The sequence below is a fragment of the Apteryx rowi genome, unplaced genomic scaffold (assembly GCF_003343035.1).
Source record: "Apteryx rowi isolate R43461 unplaced genomic scaffold, aptRow1 scaffold_261, whole genome shotgun sequence".
Classification (NCBI taxonomy): domain Eukaryota; kingdom Metazoa; phylum Chordata; class Aves; order Apterygiformes; family Apterygidae; genus Apteryx; species Apteryx rowi.
Genome location: NW_020448986.1, coordinates 834,963 through 862,042, shown reverse-complemented (window position 1 = coordinate 862,042; position 27,080 = coordinate 834,963). Strand labels below are relative to the sequence as shown.

The 27,080-nt window shown below is 37.0% G+C and overlaps 1 protein-coding gene across 1 annotated transcript in view; it reads left to right on the top strand.

Moving 5' to 3' along the window:
• The window catches only part of MAGI2 (membrane associated guanylate kinase, WW and PDZ domain containing 2), a 307,050-nt gene that overhangs the window by 176,034 nt on the left and 103,936 nt on the right, over window positions 1-27,080 (top strand). The window contains exon 10 of the mRNA XM_026067739.1: window positions 6,783-7,418. Coding sequence (XP_025923524.1) covers window positions 6,783-7,418 — 636 coding nt within the window. The remainder of the gene's footprint in view (window positions 1-6,782; window positions 7,419-27,080) is intronic.

Here is a 27,080-nt window from a genome sequence, read left to right as displayed (position 1 = left end):
CAAAATATAACGCAAGCTGAATTTTGTTGTTTAGAATCAGTGTAGTCTTCAGGAAACAGTTTGAAAAGAAAAGATAAATTATTCAGTGGAGAAGGCATTAAATTGTTTTGCAAAGAATAAAAATATACTGCCCTTGAAAATGAGTGCTTCGCAGTGAAATAGACTTTTGAGATATTAAGATAACATTTACTTGGAAGGGAGGTCAGTTTGATAACGGATTACCCTTTATTAACCTGGAAAAATGCAGTAAAACCTGAGATTACCATAAGGAACTCTACTCTTTCTCTTTGCAACAGTTTTAAAGCAAGCCCTATATTTGTACATGCATAAAAAAGCTATCGATTAACTGTCCCTATATAGGAATGATGTTAGAAGTATTGGTAAGTTTTCTGTTTATGATTTTACTATCTCATGAGGGGAGAAGAAAGAGGCAATACATGAGACAAGCATGATAAAAAGGTTGAACAGCCTTTCTAAAACTCATAAGTAGGAACTGATCCATGTTCCAGCCATGCATTTGCTTAAGATACTTCTTAATGAACTGGTAATCAAAGATGAGCCCATATTAAATACACTGAGGTATTTGTATGTACTGGATTATTTGTAAAATTCCACATATTTAGCTGGGAATTATTTCACTGGTTTGAGACATTTAAATTGCGCTTGCTATAAATATGATACTTCCTGTATTTAATTTTGTATAAAAGCATTAACCTGTAATACTCCAGACATCTTTGGAAATATATGGCTTACAGCTGATGGTTTCAGGGTGCTGACCTTGTAAATCTAGTTGAGTGCTTTAAACGTGCAGCAGGATTTGAGTGTTTGTGTGTACATAGAAATATACACAGACACACATATAACTATTCTGCATTTCGGGTTTAACAAGGCAGTAGATGCTCTAATAACTAGGATGAGTCAATGAATGATCATGCAGTTCGTTACAATTGGCAGAATTAAGGATGTAAGATGTTTAGCCAGAGTCAGATTCTTCAGCCTAAAGTTTGAGAGAGAATTGATCATGTTAATAGCAATGCCAGGGGCAGCAGTAATTACAAGCATTCCTCATGGAAAGTGCATTGGACACATTATATTATAATAGAGTGAACTTGTTAAAGAATACAGAATGATATTTTCAGATTTAGTGTCTAGAATTTGGCTCCGAAGCCATGATTGTGCTCTGAAATGAACACCATGGTTTTCAGAAGTGCTCAATGCTGGCAGCTCCCATTGAGTTCAGGCAGCAGAACCTGGACCTGGGCAATGAAAACACAAAAATTGTGCAAACCAAACCTTTTGATCCTATAACTAAGTTAATGACCTGACTGATAGCAAAATCAGAAGTTGTGTGCTGACCTCAAAGAATCAGGTACTGAAGTTAGGCACGTGATGAGCACTGTTTGTGAGCTGAGCAGCAAACAGTATTGAAAATTATGACCTTATTAAATAGCTCTCAGAGTTATAAATCTGTCCCAGTGCTGACAGTATGATCCACTTCAGTTACAGGGAATGTTCTCAGAAACAGTAATATCTCTAAAATCAAAATGAAATTTCAAGTTCTACCTCTATAGATTAAAAATGTAGACTAATCCTGCTCATCTGTCTTTTTACAGTTTTTAAGTGTCTAAGTGTTTTTACTTTCGCTAAAAACTGATTTAGTATGTGACTAGCTATTTGTTGTCCTCACGGTATTAGCATTATTTAAACAAAGAAAAAGAGCTCTATTAACCATTTCAGGTCACCAGAAAAAAAGTGACTGCTCAATTCTAAAAATGCCCAGTTAAATAGATAATTCAGCATACCGAGAAAGCATTTGTCCTTGTGCTGCAGCCCCCTTGGTAAATGCTCAGTCTAGCTCCTCGCTTCGTGCGTCTCCCTCTCTCCTCCCCAACCGTACATGTCAAGAATTAGCAGTTGCAATGGCGTGCCGTCAGCAATGCTGCTGCAAATGTCTTCCCATTGGGAACACGTGGCAAATTGCCAGGCTTCCCAAGCAGGGGCAGGGGCTGCTTTGTATTTACCTGGTGCTCTGCCATACTGTTATGCCTTTAGGCTGCAGGGAGGCTGGTTAGGCTGCTTTCCCCCTCCTGGGAGCCATTACCGAGATAAATGTGATGCTCTGCGTTCAGAAATAAAATGTTGTGCGTACAAAAGCAAATGTGTTGTAAATTTTGACCTCCTTTCTCTAAAGAAAAAGACAGTTTCATTTATACCTGAGCCTCAGCACACAGTGACACATTTCAAAGCAATCCCAAAAAGCTATGCAAACATGGCACACATTTTTTATCTTGTTCTTCAGAGCCGTTGATGCTTTGTCACACAGTTCACTCTCACCAGATTTTTCAGGATGAGAAAGTAGTTCCTGCAAACAAAGCCTAGACAGAATAGGTTTATATAATTTGTAAATATAAGGCTGCCTTGAGAACTGGACCTTTTTCTTTCTCTGTGGTCTTAGATCCAAATTACTTATCATCTTTTAAGTAATTATGTTTTATAAATTGGCAGTTTTAGCACCAATGCTATGCTTTCAGATGCCTGAAGAAGTGAAAAACTCTCTAGCTAGGAAGAGAATCTGCATGCTTTCTGGCATTTTATGAGCAGCATTTGTTTAAGTATTCTTTTGCCATTACTTTACTTAATTTTTAATCTGCAGCGTTTCATGTTTGTCATAATCAGGGTCTTTAGATTTTCATGGAATGTATTTTATTCCTTTCCAGAAAAGTTAAATGCCTCTATTTAAATAGCTTTTATCACTATATAGAAAATACAAATGAAATGTAAATAGTCTCTTCTACTAATCCACATCTGCCTGGGTGTAATTACAGGATACATGCTGGTTTAGCACAAAAATTTTGAATAGACAGCTTTTTAATTAGGCATGTGCATTGGGTCAGAGTAGAATTAAAATGGGTTCTAAAAAATTGATTGTATAAAAATGGCACCTGCTTACTCAACAGATCTGATTCTTGTGTAAAGTTACAGTCACATGTCCATGTTAAATTTTTCTGTTGGCCTTGTGGAGAAAGCAAAGGTCTGGGCGTTATTCTGCCTCATATATCAGGCGTTTCAATGATAGGGACAAATTTTAACCTGAATTAATCACTTGTGTAATTTGTGTCCTTTGTAGAATTACTGACTTTAAAGAGTGCTGAACAGCTGATTTGCACATGTTGCTCAGATTTAATTAAGAGGAAAAGTTGGGCCTGTCTAATCTAAGTTTGAGTGCCTGAATGCCAAAAAATACATTTTGATTTCACTTTTCTCAATTTTACCAGCTACCTAATCATTTTTACATTACTCTGTGGATTTGGGGTTTTTCCCCCCAAATCTCAGTTCCCAGAGTCACATGACTGAAAGGAGGATCTGTAGATAAAAGTTACTGTCAGCTTCACAGAGTTTTTCAGCAAATGGGTAAGACTTTTTATATACAGATATATTTTAATGGGTTGTTCAGTGTTCTCACATATCAGCAAGCAGACTTGAAGGTATTTCTGAGTACGGAGGCAGCTAGGCATTATGTCTCCCAGCAGCTCTTTTTAGTTCACTTCAGCTGCCACATACTATCAATCAGATAAAATTGTTTTAAAGCTAATAATAAAATGGTCAATTTTAAATGTACAGCTCTCTTCCAATCAGTAACTGGCTTTTATGTGCATGAACTCCTCTCCAGGTTACACTCCTCTGTATACTTTAGCGCCTAATTTAATGTTCCTTTTAAAAGAAACGTTACACTTTTCTTGGCCGGTATTTTAAGTATTTCAGTATTAACATGCAGTAGTTATCTTACACTACAATATCTTTTAAGACCCACTCACTGTGAAATTGTGATTTCTGGAGGCAGACTATGGCTCCCTCAAAAAATCAGGCAGGAATTATAATGGAGATTGCTATTATGCTTGTCCATATGCACCCATTATTATTAGAAGCAGTAGCAGAGACCAGACAGAAGAGATAAAGGAACCTTTCAGGGAGCCTTCCTAAAGTAGAGAGTGTTTAAACTTTGCATTAGCATGGCACTGGCTCTTCAATGCTCTTAGCTAATCTCTCTTCCTGCCAAATTCCAGGTACTTCTGTCTGTGGTAGCAGTGAGGAGCTCTCAGTCTGGGAACTGAGTCAGATTTGGAGAACTTCCAAGAGTCTGGGGGCTTATTTGAATGATTTCAGGAATCATTCCTTCCTGTCATGTTCCTCATTCATGTCTCATGATCTGAAACTCTTTCTTTGCTCCCCAACTGAACACCATGTTAACCCTCTCTTTGGGTTGAACTTAATGACTAATGCCTTTCTCTTCATTCCCTGGTCTTGCACATCCATCTTAACCTTCAGCCGTATCTTCTCCATATGACACTATAACATTACGGTTCTCAAAAAGTTCAGCTGTAGGTGAGGTGCAACTTCAGAGTGTGCCTAGATGCACTATTCATCTTAAAAACCCAGAAGACCTTTAAAAATGCCTTGAAAATGTTGTTTCAGGGAATGCTGAAGAATTTTGTGCAGTCCTGTGATGGGAGGTGTACGGTAGCTGTTTGAAAAGAGAGTTCTTATCCAAGACCTTTTAATGCTCGGTTTTGGTTGTTCAGTTTTGGGATAAGGGGCTACTTGGCCTATGCATTTTCTGACTGAGATCTTTGCACGCCAACTAATTGCATTTCATTGGAGACCTATATGAGGTTATATAGCTTATCTGGTTTTCTGATTTATGAAAAGCGTATTATTTTAAGCTTTAAATCACTGCTAACCGGTATGAATGCATAAAGTGCAGGGATGAAAACAGTAGTCTGCTCCCACCATGAATCTGCATTGGCCAGCACTTAGGGAAATAAAGACTGCATGGATTAAAATGCTGCAAGGGTGCTACTGAGGCATAGACTATTGAAAGCAGGAGCTGTGCATTAAAGAGGTCTTGTTTCAACAGTATCATTCTTGTTATGGGCAATGCTGAAGCCAGGGTTGAGGATGCAGGCAAGATCTTTCTATACCAGTGTATGAGCAAGAAACAATGAATAGCAGCCACTATTATTTAGTACATTCTTTCTTTCTTTTAAATCACGACTTTTGAAAACTAAATTGTCTTAACAGAAGTACTGGAGTTCTCTCAGTGCTACCTATGAAATGCACTTAATGCTTTTGCTCATATTTTGAGGTCTGTTTATGACACACATTTGAGATACAATATTTGCAGCACGTAAGGTTCCTGTGAATCACATTCACAAACATTTAAACAAACTCTGTTGACCTTTTCTCCCTAGATCTTTGTATGAATGACAGCTTGCGCACATGCAATTAACGCTGTGAGGCTGTTTGTTAGCCTGATCATGTGAGAACTGACCATTTCATTTGCACATAGGAACAACCCTTGCCTTTTCTTTGGTTTGCTTGATTAGATCTTTTGATTGAAGTACTTGAAATACATAATTTCATAAATACACTTCAAGCAATTCCACACAAACCACCTCCTCTTCCCTAAATCATTCCCATTTTATTATTGAATTTTGAAGTATCACTAAAAGACTTATGATAAGTCGATTATTGAACTGTGTACCTTGTGGACACCTTACAGTGTGGTCTGTATAACTGATCTTTTTCCCTAATGGTAGAATATTAAGAAGATCTTCACTTACAAAATACTTTAACTTGTAGAGTGTTCTAACCAAACATCTTTCTCCTTTGTTATAAAGATGCAAGTTGTATTATTAAAGTGGAAACTGACTGTATGTCATCAAGTAGTTCTGAATATTGTTTGTAGTGATTATTCATTTTTATTTGAATATGCATTATAGCATTGCCATAAAAATATTTAAGTTTATAAATATATAGATCCATTCTAATATCAAAAGGGAACTTATTTCTGAACTTTTAATTAACAGTAGCTGTTTGTTTCAATATGGATACCCCTAAATAGCATGTTGACTGTACTTTTTCCTCATACATGCTGTGACTGATAACACTGTACAATGCATGAGACAAGATTTTGAGGTAAAGGTGATGTCTTTATTTGACCAACTGGTTTGGCTGGAAATATTAAAGAGGCTTTCAGACATATGTCTAAATTTCTCCAACTCTCCAGTAGGGCTAATCAAAGCTATCATCCCTACCTACAAATTTGACCTACCGTTGCACTTAAACCATCATGACTACAGGAAAATACCACTAAACGCCTCTATAATATACAAGATACAGTTTAGTTCATGCCTAGAATAGGAAATGACTGTAGTAGTCCCTGATGTCTGTTGGCAAAAACTAACATTTCATATAAAACTGTCAATATCATGTTCAATGCAAGAAGTACTTGTTCATGCACGTGCACACGCAGGCTTACATCCCTAATCACTGATTCTTCAGTTCGTGGGTACTTACCAATTCCTTTCAATTTTTTTCTTTTATTCTTCACCAAACAATGACATTTCTTGGTAACAAACCCTCCAAATAATCTTCCATTGTATAGTTAAAAAAAATCATATCTGGACTACACTGAAAAGAGTAGGAAAAATAGGGAAGAAATGTTAAGAAAAGGTATATTTCTGGATCCAACTTAATTATAGTTTCTGTGAGCTTCCACAGAAAACAAACAGTACTGCCATTGTCTTCCTGTATTATATTTGCAGGCAGGCAAACTTTCATTTTTTGTCTCACTGTATGAGTCTGAATATTGGTCTAATTTATTTTATTTTTTAGTACAATAATGGTCCCTTTGCTTAATCTCATAAAAAAATTGCATTCCATCTGTGCCTATAATAATTGAAGTCATCTCATATTGTCATTATTTTTTCTTCTCTTTCTAGGTGATGTCATTGTCTATATTAATGAAGTTTGTGTCCTTGGACATACTCACGCAGATGTAGTCAAACTCTTCCAGTCTGTTCCTATTGGTCAGAGTGTCAACTTGGTGCTATGTCGTGGATACCCTTTGCCCTTTGATCCTGAAGATCCTGCCAACAGCATGGTGCCACCCCTTGCAGTAATGGAGAGGCCTCCGGTAGTGGTAAATGGAAGACATAACTATGAAACTTATTTGGAATACATTTCTAGGACTTCTCAGTCTGTTCCAGACGTAACAGATCGACCACCACACTCCTTGCACTCCATTCCAGCAGATAGTCAGCTTGATAGCACATTCCCACCACCTGCCCATGATGATAATGTATCAATGGCTTCTTCTGGGGCCACACAAGCTGAACTCATGACCTTAACCATTGTGAAAGGGGCCCAGGGCTTTGGCTTCACTATAGCAGACAGTCCTACAGGACAGAGGGTGAAGCAAATTCTAGACATTCAGGGATGTCCTGGTTTGTGTGAAGGTGACCTCATTGTTGAGATCAACCAGCAGAATGTACAGAACCTGAGCCATGCAGAAGTAGTGGATATACTTAAAGAATGTCCTGTTGGAAGTGAAACTTCTTTGATTATCCATAGAGGAGGTAAGTTTGGAAAGTCTGTACAATTACGAAAATGTGTGTGAAAGGTTCTAAACCATAAGTCCTACTTATGCTCACTACATCCTTGTGTACTAGATTGGAAATTAATTCTGTGTTTTGAGAGGTGACACTATTGGTTCTGAAAAAGTGTGTCTGCAGTTAAGTATCCTAGGCAAAATGTAACAGTTTATTATATATTTTTTTGTGTTTTGAGTGTCAACAGTCCCAATTCTGTATAAGCGTAAAACCAATTAGAGTATTTCAGGGCCTTATAGCTCTTAATAGTTTGTATGATATTTGCAGCAAATTCGTATAGTCCCAGCCCAGTGTTGCAAGGTTAAGATATAACTAAATATATTGAATAATTAAGGTAGATCAAAATCAGAACAGTCTATCAGCTCTTTACAAGATTACTGGTTTTGATAAGCCGTTTTGCCTCCCCCTTTTCATTCATTTTAAAAGTGTGGTGCAACGAGTTTTTTTGTTTCTTTCTTGAGAGTGGAGATCCATAGTATATTTGTCTCTATTTTTAAGAAATAGCTTCTTACAACTTCATTTTTCTGAGGAACCTGACATAGTAAGCCTGAATATATGCCACTGGTGCAGAGAGTCAAGAGTAATCTGCAAGGAAGCAATAATGACAGAAAGTCATAATACTCCAACAGTGATCACTAATTTCATAACTTTTAACATTTTAGCCAAACAAATTTTCTTCAGCAGTTTGTTATGAACATTCGTCACAACCTATAGTTACCTGAAGTGGAGAATAAGATTCAATTTCTTTAATTAAAGATCATAGTTCCTCTAAAGTCATTTATATGTCACTGAATGGTACTCTGTACTTCAAAAAAAAGATCCTATACAAAAATACTTACTACTTTCCTTTTGAAGACTAGAGATTGAGAAGTAAATCTTCAGTGTTTGTTTATGCCAAATGTTTGTCATTGGAAAACCTACAAAGCCTTAGAACAAACCAAAGCAAAGAAATCTGGTAAAATTTTTTTAAAAATGCCGAAATAATAAACATCAGGTGATTCAAATATCTGTAAATACAGAGAGTCAATAAAGTATTTTTCATAATAGTATGTAAAAGAATGATTTATAGGAGACAGAATCTGACATTTCTTTGGAATGAAAGGTAGTTAAGAGTGATGAGTAAAGGTCGATTGGCATCATGGTAAATATATGAAGTTGTGTTGCAGAGTTGTTATATTAGTTAAATCTGCTTTTATTTTACAACTGTTAAAAATGTAGAAGTGGGGTAAACAACATTTTTTTCTGAAGATGTTGACACATAAGGGAAGAGAACTGCATACCAATAAAGAGTATAAAGGGGATTAGAAGTGTTAATGTTACCCCAAAAGATGGAATTTTATTCTGAAAAATGCAAGCTAATCCCCCTCTAAGGAAGATAATTCAGAACACCAATCTTCAGAGAGAAGTGGAGTGTGAAATCCAGTATGCTGAACAAGCCTGAGTGATAACAGACAGCAAAATAGATATTACAGCTGGACAGTAGCAAAAAAATATCCTGAAGCAGCAACACACTTGAGCCTTTGGATGTAATTCCACGCAGTCAATAGAATTTCTTCTAAGACCTTAGATTCATGAGCAAAACATGGTAATTTAACAAGTTACTGTACATTAATTGACCTGTGGTTACTTTCTAGACATCACTGTTGCAAATAGGAGCTACTGCACTTAGCTCAACCCTCAGTAAAAGTAGTATAAAGTTACACTGTCTTGCATTTTGTCAGGCCAAACATGGAGACCCAGACAGTTACCATGCTTCAGCTAACACAGAATGCTGTGTCCAAATGTAGTCACTTGTTCAGTGAGTCTTAGCCTTCTGTTGCTGGGGTTTTTGTTTGTTCTTTTCGGGCAATGCGCAGAGGAGAAAGAGAACATATTTCTTTCATGGCAAAACAATGACTAAAACTAGAGCAACTGTTTGGAAATACTAGAAAGTGATGAAAACTTAGAAGAATATGATTGTCAGTGCCGCAAAAGAAATTTCAATAGTTATAATAGGATGATACAGCACAAGTGAAAGTTTAACTTTATGATCAAAACTTTCTGGATGTCAGAAGTAATTCAGAATAATCAGAATATTTTTTCTTAATACATTTTCTTAATGTTTGTTAGTCTCCAAAATAGTCTCATTAAAGAAAAAAGTGGAGGCCCATCTTGTTTGAATGATTCAGTACTAAACAGTGAAAAAATATATTGTGTGAGACAAACCTGCTCTACCATGAAGATGGCTAAATCATAGCTTAACAGAAATATGAGAACTGTCCTTTCACAAATTCGTAGGAACAGGGAGTTCATGTAACCAAATATACATCTACAATATCTATGCTAATCTTCATGTCTCTTTTTACAATCATTCAGGAGAAACAGGCATTTCTTGGGTGCAATTCATATCATTCCACTGTAGGTGTTTAAAATAAGTCAGCTGAAAGCACTTGCTTTGTGTGACTGACCTTAAAGGGAATTGAATTCCCTAATTCAGATGCTGATGTCTATAACATATCCCACAACCTATGACTAAGAAACAGATGTTAGGATTTGGTCATGTGAGATAACCTGAATACAAAACAAAATTCTAGTATTTAGAGAAACCTGCTATGATTCTAAAATATTTAATCTGTGACACTGGTGAAGCAAGGCAAACCTTCTCATCACTCATGGATCCAATTTTTATTTTCTTCCTTTGGACGTAAGTGGAATAATACCATAATTTTCCATTATTTCCCTGTGCATCTGGTCTTTAGCATCTCATTTTTAAGATTAAGAACAAAGTAGTGTTCCTACTTGTGGAAAAGGGAGGTTGTGTTTGCGTAAGGTCATGTGTTGCCCTGTAATGTATTACGTCACTGATGTAAATATGGCCTGACTGCAATATTCACTGTGACATATCTGTTTTGTAAGTGACTTAATTTCTCTTGCTCATCCAGCAATCTCATCTACATTGCAAACACGAACATATCAACACTGGCTGAGATATAGTCTCGCTACAGGAAAAAAGCATCTTATACAGGAAGAAATACTGTCCTACATAATAGCATGGGATAGCATTTAAAAAGCCATTTTCCCTCACTCTTAGGAGGTCAACAGCATGGGTATTCAGGGGAAATAAAAGTCTTTGTGTTTCAAAAAGATGAAGGGAATGATGGTACTCAAATTTGAAGAGGCCGCAAGAGGAAACATCTGAACCAACAGTAAACAGGCATTTGTCATGGGATGCAATTCAATGCTTTGACCAGCTGGAGGAAGTCCCACTGAGTTTGTATTGTACTCATTTTAAAATTTCTAAAGCTGCGGTAGTAATTTACCTGCTTGTTTGATGCTTCTAATTCTTGGCTGTGCCATATATCCAAAAAAAACAATTTAGGAAAATGATACATGTATATTTAGCAGAAAACAAAGTAGCATTTGCTTAGATGAGGCTAGAATACTTTACCACAAGAGAGCTTAGGATCTTCTTTCTGTTTATTAGTCAGGTTCTTTACTGAATACATGGACTGCTTGTTCAGTTTCTTTACCTCTGTTCTTGGCTGACCAGACATCCATATAGTTTTAGCTGGCTTCTATAATCTGAAAGAAATATTCATCCTTCAAAAAATAAGAGGAAAGGAAAAGATAGGGGGAAAGTTTTGCCCAATAAGAAAAAGGAAAAAAGAAAAGAAGAAAAGAAGAGAAGAAAAAAAAATGAGTGTGTTTTGATACCCAAGCAGATTTGCCCCTTTCCAGCTTTGCTTGAGCCTCCACATTTAATTCTTGGCCTCTGCGGCAGTCTGCATGGAGTATAGGCTCCTGGAATAGTTTGGAAGAGCTATTGGTCTTTATGAATGTGAATAGAGTAGAGCAGAAGTTCTGCATCAGTCCAGAACTACTGAATAAAGCACTAAGATGTCCTCATTAGAAGTGACTGAAGCAATACTTACCAAATTTATGCAGAACAAAATCTTCACTAATTAGGATGTTAAAAATTGGTTTGAGCATGTTCTACTAAATGATCCATCCATGCACCTGACATATGCCATCTCTTTTAGGAGGTATTTTTGAAATGCATGAGTCTATGGAAAGCAGCCCACCCCACAAGGTGTTTCTATCTAAAAAGAACTGAACATTGAAAAGGTGTAGCAACATGAAGAATATATCCAAAATACTGTAGTTAAGGAAATCTCAGGGCAACCCAGGGCTAATGTATGAGGCCATGATGTCTCCTAAACAAGCACTGTGAGAGAAATATTAAAAGTAAATGCAAAAAAATGTGTGCTTGACAAAGCTCCTGCATCAGACAGCTGCTTTTTAATGGGAGAATCCAAACGGACTCTGACAAACTGAAGCTAAACAGGGCCAGAGAACTGGCACACTGTCCATATTGCTTAATTGTTAGCACATTCCTAGCATATGACTGGAATGAGCCAACAGCCACTTTCACCCCAACATGGTTTGGGAGATAGCATGGTCCAGACCCCATGCACAAACCATAAAGATGAGGACATGCTACTTAGGAGACAACATTTGGAACACAGCTATGTAGATGGAAGCAGTGAGAATAAAGGGATGGCCAGGGATCTTTCTCAGATTTTGTACAGACCCCAGTGGAAGTTTATAACTCCATAAGACTGTTAACAGATACCAATAGATCACACGAAGCAACAACGCTTCCCAAAATAGACAGCAATTTCACAGAAAATATCTCTGCCTATTCTAGTAAATAAGCTTAGTCCCTCAAACTTAGCAACTTCAATAGAAGGAATATTACATTCTGAGTGCCTTTTCCCTGGACTGATTCAGTGTCCGATTTAGCTCTGTACCGCAGAAATGAAAAAGAAATGCCTTTGGTTTTTGTCCAGGCTTGCTGTAAGATATCTTTTGGTTCCTATGGTCAGGAAAACTGATACTTGCTTTTCTTCTAGTACTCCTCACTCCTGAGAATACTGTACAAGATCAAGTTGCAGATGGCACCATCATCCTGCTAACACTAGTCTGGCCCAGGCAGTTCTGATTCCAGCATCTCCTCAGCCCTCCACTGAGGTCTCTTTAGCTTTGACTGCTCCTGCAGTTCTTCATTCAAAATTTTAGGAGAGTGCCTGGTGCAACCCAGAGACCCTGTATCTCGTGGCTTGCTCATCCCCAGTTCAGGACTTGTTAACAGTATTGAGGGTTTGAAGAGATTGAATAATTAGGTGGATTAGGTTTGGGGTTTGGAGTTTATGGAGGTTTTCTATTATCCTGAACTGTCATTTGTTCTTCAAAGAAGAGTTCACTGAATCAGGCAGGGTTTGTTTTGCTGCCATTTCTGCCACAGTGCTCTCATTGAGGACTCCCTACTCCTTTCCTTCTCAGCATCCCTGAGTCATTGGTGAAACTTTTCCTTCCAGTCAGTGACCTAGCTCCCTAAAGGAACCCAGTCCTGTTTTTGTTGTTTTATGTGGGTACACTGTTTGAGTTAATAGCAGTCTGTTCATGCTTACTTTGTTCATGAAGGTATGTTTTGTTCTGTTGTCTCTGACGAGATATTTGGAGATTCAAGCTCTGATAGCTCTTCATGCTTCCTCCCATGTAGTCTCCTCTCCAGACAATTACTCCAAATGTACATTTGCTGTTCATCCCTTTGCTCTTGTTTCTTGTGAGAATTCTGATGTCAAGAGGAACCGAGATCTGTTTGGCATCATCTGTCCTTTTATCCTTGTCGAGTTCTTCAGTGGTACATGTATCTCATGTTTGTGGGTTAAGGGGACACTTGATCCCACATTCTACAAAATGTGCATGTGAACAACACACCTAGAAGACAATGATGCAAACTTCTATCCAACACACCACACTAAAACATCCTCGTTCAATTTTTTCTTCTGATTTATAACCATATTTTGCCTCAAAACCCCTCTGTGAGGTGCTCTATTGTTCCTGGGTCTGTCTGCTTTAAAAAAGGATGAAAAACATAAAGGTTCATAGCTAACCTTTTTCCTTTGCATCTCAAAATTATGAGCTTTTATATATCATCATAATTCAACAATTTCCTCAGCATGAGCTCTCTGTAAAAGTATCCTTCTCATGCTGGCTTTTGATTTTTTTCTTTTTTGTGCTCAATTGCTGTTCCTTAGCTAGTAATGACACAAATATTTCATGATCAAAAATATAGTGCGGCATGCTACATTGTCAACTTCATTGACTTTGCTATTAGATCTCATATTCCCCTTCTTTCCCCCCAGCCTTAGCCACTAGTCCCTTCTCACCTTCCCTACATCAAAATCAATTTGTGCAAGGTATTTTCCTAACAGGCTTTGGGGTGGAGGGGGGCTGGGGACAGTTGTCTTTCCTATGTTAATTCCAGAAATAAAATCTTTGAAAGATTTTTAGAAAATAATGTTACCATGCCAGAAATACTGATTTGCTGTTTTATTAACATAACCCCTGGAAGCACTGTTTTCCAGATTCAGTTTTAGGAGGCGTCTTGCCTCACAGAGCATCATATTTTTAGCTGTAGAAACATGTACTCTCCTAATAACCTGAAGATAATTTACATCCTTTTTGTCATACACATGACATGAGATGGTTTTATGCTTTGGATTAACTTGAAATAATTTTTAAGCATCTTGTTGTTATCCTCTAGCAATCAGTCTATTTTAATAAATATTTTACAAGTTATAGCAGGTAAAATAAAAAAATTAGTTACATCTGTAGCCTAGCTTACGAAAAGAGACAATCTAAATCTTGTTAGTAAGAGAAATGGTGACATCTCAGTATCACAGAATGATTAATTTGAACAGAGGGAATCATGGGAGGAGCCCAGTTGCCCTAAAATTCACACTAATGAGACTTTCATATCTTTTTTTGTATAGCTCTGATTAGCAGTGAAACAGTGTGCAATTGCTTCCATATTTCTGAATAAGAGAAAAAGAAACAATAGACCTTCTTAATGAATATGGATTCCTGAAAAAAATAGACATCAATAATAGTTAGTAGCTATTACACTGTATTAATGGAAGTAGTATTAATTGCATTGCATTTCAAAGTGGTAGTATTATGGTTTTGCTGCTTCTTTCCTATTAAAGTTTGTGCACTGTGTCGTACATTTGTGGATAATTTTGCAACGCATTAGATAAATCTTTTTTACACATATTGCATAGAAGGTTTTTAATGACTATTAGCAAGCATTTTGTTTCAAAAGTACTTGTATTTTTGGTGAAACTGTTTTCTAATGTAGGCTCATATGGTCTGTATTAAATTTGAACAGTGCTTCCATTAAAAACTTATGGGAACACTTATCCTAGGGATGTGTGTTCCTAACTCTTGTTAGCATTAAGATGAGTTAGTTTGCCCACTGAGTGGAGAAATAGGTCCCTTTAGAAGACCTTTTAGTAAAAAGAAATACGTTTGTAGATGTAGATTCTCATCTTGGCACTTTCATGTTTAAAGAGCTAACTCTGCTTGCTCCAATGGCAATTATGCCATGAAATGCTTATGCCCCCGACGAGTGTCCAGTCAGACATTGTCATTATTAGATCTACACAGAGACTTGCCATGCATCTAGGTTTGGTGCAGAGCCGCAGGAACTCTGCCCTCAGGACAGGCAGCTACTTCACTCTGGTGAAGAGTGCAGTGCATGTGAGCATCTGGTAGCTGCCGCCCGTGTCCCTGCTAGAGCACAAGAGCTCTACTGGCAGCACTGCAGACCTGTTTCAGTCTTACTGATATTAGTGAATGAGTTAATGCCAATTGGTGAACAGCTTTTTTGAGAAAACAGAGCTTGGGTTGACTACACTGGAATTTGGCCAGGCCAGAGAAGTCTCTCCTCTGTTCTTGCAAAATGTGTTATCAGAACAGTAATCAGGTTGTCTTGTTCTATATGTCTCAGCTAAAAATGGCACCTTTTGTAGTCAGATACCTCCTAAGCACTGTACTCAGACATGGGAGAACCTACAGATATACTGCTGCATGAAGAAACTCACTTTTTTCCTAGTTGCCCACAGTGTAGTCTGTGATGGAACCTAGCCTTCCTCAGAGGAGATCGGAGAGATCTCAGCCTAAAGGAGGGAGAACTACAGAGCACTGGACTCTAAAAAATTACCAACCTATGCGTGTGTACTGAGGCATGTCTAAAGTTTAGTCTAAATGTGTTGAACAATGTTTCTGTTGGTTCAGTATTATGTAATGTCCTATTAAATGACATTTGTTGGGTTGCCAAATCTGTTGTCAAAGTACATTGTGTAGACATTGTGACATGGTGATTTGTAATATAGTGCAATATTTTATAGCAATAAAGTAAGCTAATACGCTAAGAAACAAGTGAGTACATTATCTGTTGTGCTACAGATATGAGACACAGCACTGTGGAGATGGGAAGATGTGATTTTCAGGCACTTGCTAAATCATTTAGAACAGCTACAAAACTCTCTTGGCTCCTACAGTTTGCCTATCATCAAGCCAAAATGCAGGAACTAAATTAGTCTTCTAGATGAGATATTTATCCCTTTATAATTCTTTAAACAACTTATTTGACTTTCTTAAAAAGGAAGGAAGGCTTTAACAATGGCTATACTTGCCATCTATGAGTAATGTTGAACCTTTTTATTTTTTATAAACTGAGAACATACATTCATTAAATGCAACACTGACCTTCTCAGAAAGCCTTTGGGTGACTCATAATTCAAACACAATCAAAAACAATGCCAGGGTACATACACCTTCACTGTGTCACCTTCAGGTTACAATACAAGAAAGACAAGGAAGCAAAACTGTCAGGCACAGACTGTTAACATTGACTCCCAAGTGTGTCAAAACTTATTTCTAAAATAAATAAATTGCTTTCCAAAGCCAGATTTGTCATAGCTTTTATAAAGTTAGTTTTATAACAGTATTTCAGTGTGTAAGTAGTGCACTGTGCAGTTCTCCCATTTGGTAAATGAGAAAAATCTTGACTTTTATTTATTTTGTAGCTTTTATTGCCATGAGCTTAGAGAAGACAGACTTTTTTTTTGTGCACATACCTAAGGTCATCTTTTTTTTTTTAATTTATATTTCTGTTAAGTGCAAATTATTTTTAATGGGTATTTTAGAACAGCTTTTGTTTTATGTAAGCAAGTTTTTTTGCATTTCTTGTGTTCTAGGTAAATGGAGAAGTTTTAAAGATCCAGTGATAATTAGAAAAAGACTGTATGCAAGAATAAAATCAAAGGCTCAACTCTTCTGTATGATAAAATATTTTAATAGTCTTTAAATTCTGTTATTTCATTTTATCAATTGATTTCCATTTCCACAATGAGTTGCTTTTCTCCCAGCAGAGAATTTTGCTAATGTTTTAAAATTAAAAATAATAATAATAGTACAGTTTTTCTAAAAGAATGAAAAATACATTAAATAATGCTTCAGGGATTAGTTAGCATCTTAGAGAAGTTTTACTGATTGTGTGAAATACCACAGTATTATCATATATTTTAATCATTTAAATAAATACATTTGTCAATACAAAGTCAACATCTTTTTCTTACTGTCCATGTGAAATTGTTTCTGTATTTTAAACTACTTGTTCTAAATAAATTTGATTATTTTTAGGCATCTAGGCCAAATAGTACCTCTCTACCTCAGGATAAATACTACCATATCTCTTGAAGTAGCTCAGAGGGAATCTTAATCTGCTCCTTAAAGAAAGAGGAATGAACAGTAGGGAAAATTGCTCCCTTTTATTTTCTAAATATGATCCTGCTGGCATAGTATATTAGAAGGCTCAGATGGTCATTGCATAGCTTTTAAGCCTCATGCTATTTAACATGTAATATTCTCAGCAATAAGTATCAGCAGTTACTAAAAGTAGATGGTAAAATTCTGGCAGATACATTCTACTGTCAACCAAACCAAAGGATGATCAGAAAAAGAAAAAGAAAAGTCTACAGGGCTTTGATCTGGGGCCAGTGAGAGTCAACAGATGAGGTAGAGCCAAAGACAGTCATCTCCATCCAGCTTCTGCCCCTTCTTCACTAGCTTTTTCCAAGCTTTACCCAACTGTTTCCTCAGCCTCTACCTTTATTTGAACCTCTCTCTCATTCTGGCTCCACTTCCCTTCATTCCACCAATTCAGAGAAGTCATTATTTTTTATGTCAGCCCAGTCTTTGAACCTAGCCTTGCTTTGAGCAGAACGTTAGTCCAGATGAACTCCAGTCGTCTCTTCCGATCTAAACATATCTATTATTCTGTGATTCTTCTTCTTTCTCATGTTTAGCAGCCCTATGGGCCAAAAGAGAGGGTCTCTGACTGAACATATGAAGTCACCATCAGGATAGTTATAAATTTCTTCCACAGTGCTTCTCAGGGGAAAAAGATGGAACTGCAGCATCTTGTTTGCAGTCCAGACCAACACGTGACATGACTCAACAGCTGGGTTTCAAGCAGGCATGAGGGAAGTTTCAGCTCCCTGGCCTTTGCCAACCCTGACCATTGACTAATGGTACTAAGCACAAGGCCTGGTTGTGAATGCATTAGGATCACACAGCTTTTAAAGGAATAAATCAGTGTAGAGGTAAAAAGAAATTATTTAATTTTGTCTTATTATTACACCTTATTAAATATTTAGATATCTAACATGTACATGTATATGTTTTTATACATGAAAGTTCTTAGAAATCACTGCAAGCAGAAAGAATAAAGGCATACCTTTTAATTTCAGCTTGCTAGATATCTTCATTACATAAAAAACAGGAGTTGTGCTCATGCTATCATTGAAAAATAATGCACAGTGTTTATTCATTTATTATATAGCATTCCTGAGAGGTCTCAATGGCTTGTGGGGATGACTCTGAAATAAGAACACTCAGATAGTCTGATCCAGCTAACATTCACTACTGAACATTCACTACTGAATCATTATTTCCATTAAGGTCAATCTTAATTAGACAAGAGGTTTGTCTTGTAACTTGATCATTGTATACCAGTGTTTTAATTTTATCAAGCTCTTTATCTTTAAAAAAGCACATTAGGGAATATTGTTCTAGAAGAAGAACCATCTATATACAGTTCCAGTCAAAATGTCCCTTTTTAAACAGTCATAATAATTTATTGTGAATGTACATGTTTATAGGGACTTTAATGACAATATACTACATACTTCAGACTTTCTTTCCAGGTCTGTCTTCCAACACATACAGCCAGATTCATCTCAGCTGTTGCTAGCAGTGACCATTTGTAGGCAGCCACAGTGCATCCTTCTACGTCTGAGATAGCAAGCAAGATTTCCTATATGATAGAGAAAACAGGCACCTTTACAATGCCATTCATCTATTGCAGACATTTAAAATAGCTCAGATGAACAGTACTCTAAAAGTGCCTGTTCCTCCCTGCTGATTATAAAAGCTTTCAAAAGCTCACATATGGAAGTTTTATATTTACATTTGGCCAGAGAAGTCCCACCTTAACTGTATAAAAGTTGCATTTCTAGTCCACACCAGTCATAATAGTTCCCTCTGTACTCAGTGGTGGAAAATAGGCACCCATAGAGGTGTCCTATCATTTATTTCAGTCATTTGCCTCAGTGGATTGTTCTCCAAGGATGCCCATCATGCTCCATTGACTATAGGGAAGTCTGGCTGATGAGCTTAGTGCAGCTGACCAGCTAGGCAGCCAAAGCTACATGAGATGAGTCCTGCTCGTATACTGGAGGCACGTATAGAACAACAGAGGGCATTTTTCAAAAACAGTCTTATCACAGAAGTTAGAATTTGTCTCATGTGCTAGAGCTAAACCTGGAATGCTGTTTATGCTACCATAGAAAGCGATCTGAATTTCTTTATAAAAGGGTAGTTATTAATATGGGTTTACACAAAGAGATTGTTTCAAATTAAATATATATATATGTTCAATGAGGTTACAAGTTTGATTGTAAAATGTAATTGTTTTCATATAATGGACTTTCACAAGGCTTTACTTGCAACACCCCCACTTCTTATTTAAAAATAGAAAGAAGTAAAATTAGTATGGCACACACTGAATGGAAAAATTGGGTAATGGATTGGCCTGATAATGTAATTATAAGCAGGAAATCAGTGAGGGAATATATTTTTCATGAGCTTCCCCCAGGATAAGTTCTTGGCTTCTGTCTATGTAACACTTCTTATGAAGATCCTGTAGAAAACATAAAATCAATATTGATAAAGTTTGCAGATGGCAGAGAGACTGGTAGAGTGGATGACATGTTACTGATAAAGAACAACGCAAAATACTTCATATATTAACCATTAGCAAACAGGAAGCATTTTCATGTTGTCAGTGTAAATTCCTGAAACACAGAACAAAAAATGTAGTCCAAACTTGCCAAAGTAGTTATGAAACATTATGGATAATCAGCTGAGCATAATATCACAGTGAAAAAGTTAAATTCAGAGTAATTTCTTAAAGTATGACTTGTTGTTTATATATTTTTTATCAGCAAGATGCAATTGGTAAAGTATTTTGTTGCATTTAATATGAATGCTAACAAAACCAATGGGACTCTCTTCCAGATCATTTTTGCCTGCTTCTTAAGGCCATATCTATTTTTCCATCTTTTTTCCATTTTCCATGTTTATTTCAAAATTAATATGTGACCCTTCATTATCCCATGTGGAGATCAAGCCTGTTGCAGGAATCTTATCTTTAACTAGAGTTTCTATTATTGTTAGTAATGAGCTGAAACTTGGGATTTCTCTAGGATATTTCATACAATTCTTTATTAGCAAAAGTACTGGCTGATTCAATCACTCATGTGCAAGGTAGATGGGAAGGGGTTTGCTGTAACACCCAGGTGCTGTTATATGTGTAATTTATGGTGCAAGCATTTAAGCATGTCTTTTGAAAATTTATTTCCTGTGAGCTGTCATGCAAGCATTTGTTCATAGGAAGCCTGTGGAAATGGGAGAAAAAGACCCAGCTTGGGAAAAGTGGTCTAAGATGGAGTTGCAGGGATAAAAAAACAGATAGTGCAGAATTAGTGATTCAGGAAAGATATTTGGTCATGTCGATAGTTCTTGAAATTCATATTCCAGGATGATTCCTTTTTTAACCAGAGGGGAAGCACATTTCCTGAGCTGTAAGGCTCATTGTACTGGAGTCTGTTGCCTATAAAACTGTTTGAAAGTCATTTATGGTTATTATAAGAACATATTTACTTAAAACAGCTAGAACCAACCTCTTTGTCAAGTAGAGAGTGGCAGGGTAATGGACAGCAGCTGTTTGATTTCTTCCAAGTGTATATGCTATGTTCCTCTGAGAAGTGCTTGGGTCAGGCAGGTCCTCCCGGAGTAAAGGCAGATCGCTCCTACCTGAGGTCCCACTCATGGAGAGATGCTTCCAGGGACTGCAGAATTTGTCTGAGGGGAAAAGAAATCGCGGCAAAGAGCTGGAGATCGGCAGCTTACTCAGGGCACTGCTGAGAGGAGCAGGGAGCAGACAGATAGTCCTCAGTGGGGATGGGATGAAAATCTTCTGGGGACTGACAGGGACTGTACAGAGTTGGTTGTAACTCAAGAAGTCATTGATTTGAGTGGAAACAAGGCCTCGGCATGTAAGGACATAGAGAGCAGGGCAAACCGTTCAGAAGCTCCTTTTGCTTCTATATTCTTTACCTAATCATTTTCCCTTTTCTCTATTTAAAAAATTAAATATTTTAGTTATATTATAATAAAGCCCTGTGGTGGCAGAGAGTTGGTTGGTTGTTGTTTGGCTTTTTTGTTATTGTTGTTGTTGTTTTATTTAAAAGCTTTTGGAGCTGTTTGTAAGAAGAATTCTAGGCAGGTCTAGCTTAAATCTTTGGCCAACCTGGGATTCCATGTCAGCTGGGAAGTAAGCAAAAAATCAAAACCAGCTACATTGCCAAGAATAAAAAGTAATTTCTTCATCAACATCCCGAAGTGGCACATTCTGCGCGTCACAGATCAAAGGCCAGAATGCTGGACATAAGGACTGATGGTGCTTCTTCTTCTGAGAAATAACTCCAAAATCACTTTGTTGCTATTTAAATCTCAGTTAGTAATGAAGAAAGATACAGAAATTCCAAGGATTTCTGAGATTTTCACAAAAAGGGGAAAATATTATACTGATTTTACAGTTTAGGGTGATAAAACACAAAGATAGTACGCATCATTGTAATTATGTAGTCAGAAAATGAACCCCAACTAGGAAATAGACTGCTACTCCTTTTCCAAAGCTTTCCCTTTGCCTTTTAAATCTACAAAGGCTATATCTGGAAATATATAGATCTCAAAGCGTAGTACAAATAAAAAAGAAATAATAGTGGTTTAGAATACAATATAATATGTAGGAAAACATGCGTTTGGGAATTCTATATTGAAAATGATTTTGCAGATTAAGTCCAATAAATTTAGGAAAGAAAAAGTAATACATCCTCTGAAATGTTGCAGGAGGAGGATTAAATCTAGCACCTAGAGATTAATTATTAATTCTGAAGATTTCACAGGCTTTTTTTTCTGCACCCCTGTACTATCTCTAGTGTAATAAAGAACTGCAGTGTAATAAGATATGTATTTTTGTCATTAAACCAAAATATATCTATGGCAAAGTGCAGGTGTATAAGTTGCAATTCAGTTGTGTGTCTAACTTGTTCATACTAGTAAAGGGAGGAATATAAATTCATTGCTGTGTTTGTGCAGAGAAGTACCCTGTTTATTCATTAATATGTGACAGCTATTTGCACACTGGTATGTCAGGTCTCATTAACAGTAAATAAGCTTTATCAAATTGAGGGGAATTACGGATGTTGCTTACATATCATATTTTGGGTCTTTCTTAATAAAGCAGGACACTTACAGAACTTTCAGAACATCCTTCATGGAAAAACTGTTTAATAGAGGATCTGAAAATATTTTGTTTGGTTTCTGCTAATATTTTAAAATTGCAGCAAAAAATTCTGAATTATTAAATTCTGAATAGCTGGATATATAATTGAGTTGAAACTAGAACGCAATTGGGATTGGATTCTTTCAGCCTATGAAATGTTATCAAGTCCAAAAAGCTTCCTACCAAGACTGAGTCCTAAACCTTTTTAAAAAAATCACTAGAGAAAATACCCATTGAGAAGGAGAGCAGCATAGTCTACAACTGCCAGTTGCCTCATAGATCAGGAACTTATTTATGCTATGAGAAACAAAGGCATGCTTATAACAGGATAAATTAGCTCAGGCTCCGTGTTTTTCTGACCATCTAGTACTAAGTGCAAGCTAGCCTGAGTTGTCTTCACAATACTCTGCACTCAGCCTCTAAAGGTGACTTCAGTAGAAATAGCAGTTTAGGTTTCCACGTTGTCTTCTTTGTGCTAACCTCTTTCTTGTTGGAGCCATTTCATCTATCATAAGCAGTATTAAACAGGTTAGGAATACAACTGAAGTCTCTTCTGCAGTAAATACAAAGGTATATATTAAGCATAGCAGCTGTGAACCTCAATTACGTAAGTCCCAGACAAGTGAAGTAACCACTCTTCTCTGATGATTGATGGAATTTTACCTCAAATTTAACCAGAAATTTTTTTTCAATTATATTTTCAATACATTCTGGAAATGTAGCTGCTTTTCACAAAAATGGCTTTAGCGAATCTCCATTCGTCAGTGAAAACTCCCTTTGTCAGAAGATTACCGACAAGCTCTAATTCAAATCAACCTTTTCCTTCCTCTTCCCCTGAAGTTGTAAGCCATTTGCCATTGCTCCCTGTGCAATGAATTATAGTTTTGAAATTAGCTCATAAGAGTAAAAAAAAAAAAAAAAAAAAGTTGCGTAGTCCCCTGTTACTATTCCATAAATATGTATATATATTTTTTATTTTTTTAAAACCTATTTCCAGACATAGCTGATTGCATTCATATACCAGCATATCTGTATGATGACTAGGTGAAGAGCATATAGATAGATCTAGCTTCAATGTCTTATTAATTATCTGCTATTTGGGGAACCCTAAGAGGAAAGCATATATCAAGTCCTACTTGATGACCTGCAGTGATTGATTGTGCTGTTCACCCAGAATCTTTCAACCAGCTGTATTTTTGGAGCATAAATTCATTCTTTGTTCTGTGATTATACAGGCAGAATGTGAGTACATTGAGGAAGAACAAGACGTCTTATGGACGCAAAGGCTAAACCCAAGTCTGCTTTCTTTTGCACTAAGTAGTGAGAAAAAAAAGGGAAGACATACTTGCTAGGTACCCTAGCAAGTCTTCCTAAAAATGCTAATTTTTAAGTATAACACAGGCCAGCTGTGAAGTCCACAAGGTGCTTCACGGTTGTCAGCACCATAATCTTCTCTGTTTAGCTTGTCATGTTTATGCACTGTTCCAATTTTCTCAGTATTGAGGGGTTATTTCCATTCCATTAGACATGTCGTCTAAATCTCAACAGACTGAAATCAATTTATGTTCCTCTGAGAGACAGAGCACTGTCATAGGAAAAAAAATTACCTGTTCACAGCTTTTCTTCCTTTTCCTTGTAATACATTCATTTAATACTTATCACTTCCCAGCTGTCTTGTCAGGATCCTTTAGCAGCATCATTTGTTAATGATCTGTTCATTAGCTTTTTAAAGTACTGCACAGGAGTACATGTGACCAGCACACAATCTAAACATCATAAAATTCACATCAGTACTGTTCCTCTCTCATTAGATTTAAGGACACAGCTCTTCTTTATGTTAATTGCTTGTCTCTGAATTTTTAGGAATCCAGAAAAAACTGACATTTCTCAACCTTCTATGGCAAACCAGGTCATCATGATTAATTTATCATGATTTATATTCTGTAATGTTCTGTACTACAATAGTATCATGCCCATCAATCATTATTTCTGTCTCTCCAATTTTTCTTTCAGGCTCCTATGGTCTTATACTAAATCTTCTGAACTTCATGTTGTTTAACCATTATAATTTAGATCTCTGCAAAGCTTTTACTAAACTCAACTTTATTCTTTTTGCTACATAAGTCAAATACTGAGAATTACCTCCTGACTGGGTGAACGTGAAAGCAAAGAGGTTTGTCTCTACTAGGTACGTACCAGTGTGAACAGTATCAAATCTTCACTAGCTCAAAGAAAAGGAAGTTACCTAAAGGTTCATTCAGGGAACTGGGAGTTTAGGAGTTCAGTGATCTCTTCACAGTTTTGTTACTGGTTTAGATAAATACTTAGACATAAGCTTTCCACTAACATCTCTTGCCAAATATTTCGCTTTCCTACACTAAATGACATACCTTCACAGTTAAGACTCAACCATGTAAAATCTGAATCTTGTGATTATCATTCTTTCTACTGCTACCCTTTTCTTTCACAGTCTCCCACTGTTTGTCCACCCTCTGTTCTACCCGAATCCCTGTAACCAGGACTGAACTGGTCTATCAGGCTGGCATGAAGGAGCAAGAAAGCAAAAAGAAATTATTGCTTTGAATAACAGTTGGATCTGAAGATTCAAATAAGCATGTTATTGCTTATTTCAGCTACCACCATTGTGGCCCAGTAGCATGATTACCTTTTCATTATGTTACCATCAGTGCTTATCACTCAGCCATGTGTTATGAAAATGAGACAATTATAGTTAACACACCTGAGCTCCTGACACTTCCCATTGTCACAGAAGAGATTTCAAAGACAAATCAATAAAAATCAGAAGCATGTTGACAGCTTAATGAGTATTAAACACAAGATTCTGAAGTTACTGTAATGTAATTCAATAATGACAGAAGGGCAGCCAGGTAAAACTAGCAGTCTCTCTCAGACTGTGTGATTTAATTTATTTGTTGCTCTATGATGTACTTTTGTCTAGTGCTCCCAAACTCAGAGAAATCAGGAGTGAAACTCTGATCTCAGTTCAGTGGCTCACTAAAAGACATCCAGGGCCCTCTGAGATGCACTGCGGTATCGAAAAATCTCCACTGGGGTGGCAGAGTCTATGGGAGATTCAAGATTGTTGAGGATGACAACTGAAGGTCTGAAGTCTCTCATAGATCCTGTGTCATATCTGCCAGACCAGCACCCATTTCTGAGATAACATAAGATATGGTATCAGACCTTAGACATGGTATTAGACCTATGGTTGTGCATCCAAGTTAAGTCCCTAATTCTCATACTAAGATGTCTAAATTTAGGTGTCTGCATGTGAGTGTCTAAATTTGTCCCAGGTTTCAATGCACATATTGTAGCTGATGGAAGCTTGAGAAGGTTGCTTAAATATAGGCATCTCATGCTACTTGAGATGCCTATATTTAAGGCATCTCAAGGCATGCTACTTGGATTCCATCTCACCTCCCACCTATCGGTCCTCTGTCCCATCTGGCAGCCCCAAGAGGATACATATGGCAACCCAAAAGACACTAGATGGTGATGCAACTGAGCTGATGTCTAGAAATCTATTCAGTCCAATCAACAGAGTCCAGTTATTCAACTCGACCTGTGTTTGGTTAGCTAAAAAACTCGTTAGACTCAGTTCTTGGCTGTCCAACCTTAGCTGCACATTTCATCACTATTTCTGCTGTGCTGTTTTTCTGTCTCCCTTTCAAACAGAGCACTGCATTCTACAGTTTCCATTGGGGAATAGTCACAGAGTGCAGAAGCAGCTCCCTACATTTATCCATTTCTATTCCTTTATTAGGAATACCCATGGATTTTTCTGATCACTGTTTCAGGAATAGGATTAGCTGTTTTTCAAATCAGAATCAGGACACAGAGAAGAAAGTCCTGGGAGCAAGGGAGAGAAGTCTGTGGGAGTCTGGCAACAGGTATTTGATGAAGAAGATGGCTGGGAGGAAACATGGATGTGATGAAGAAATTGAGAAGAGGAGGGACTGGTAGTATAGATGTCAATAGTAAGCATCTGGTGACTCCTTTCCATCTATGCCTCAATATGAAGCTCACAAATAAGCAAATGAATGGATTTCTTACTGAATTGCTCTATTTTTTTTTTTTTACATTTGCTTAAGACTTCTCTTCTGAGTATATTTTCATGAAAAGGACTTTAGGACACTGTGTACAAACAGCTTATGCTCCCTCTGCATTTTAGCAGAAAATATTGGGAACATGCCTTGATATTCATCAAAGTGACATGCCATAACGTAAACTGAGATTTCTCTAATGTGCTTAGAAACTGTAAAAGCTTAAATGGGAGCAGATACTAAACACATGAAAGAGCAGACACACTGGCATAGTTAGGCACAGTTTCTGCCTGTCAGAGGGCTCTGAACATACAATGCAATATTCCTGAAACGTTAATTGTGCAACTTAAATTAGCTTTTGCTAAAGTCCAGCTGAGTCATCAAACATTCTTAGCTTAGTAAGTCTTTGAGTTTGGTAACACTCACAGGCCATTCCAGAAGCAGGTTGTGAGCTGTTAGGACTCTGAGGATTCATTTTATTTATAAATTACATTGCTGATCCAGTGTGTGACATATACTAATCTTTTCACCTTACTGTATCTGCTATGCTCTGGGAGAGTTACTTGTCACAAAATGTTTGCCAAAGAAGGTGCGTTATTATCTTTGCTAGCTCTTGCAATATTAGAACAGTATGGGACAGAGTGTAATCCCTAGCCTGGACATGAGAACTGGCGGCATTTACTGGATAGCATACATGAGCAAAACAGGAGATTCTTCAGAGCAAATGTCTTTCCGCCAAGCAAAAGGTTCTTTTTCTTGTATGTA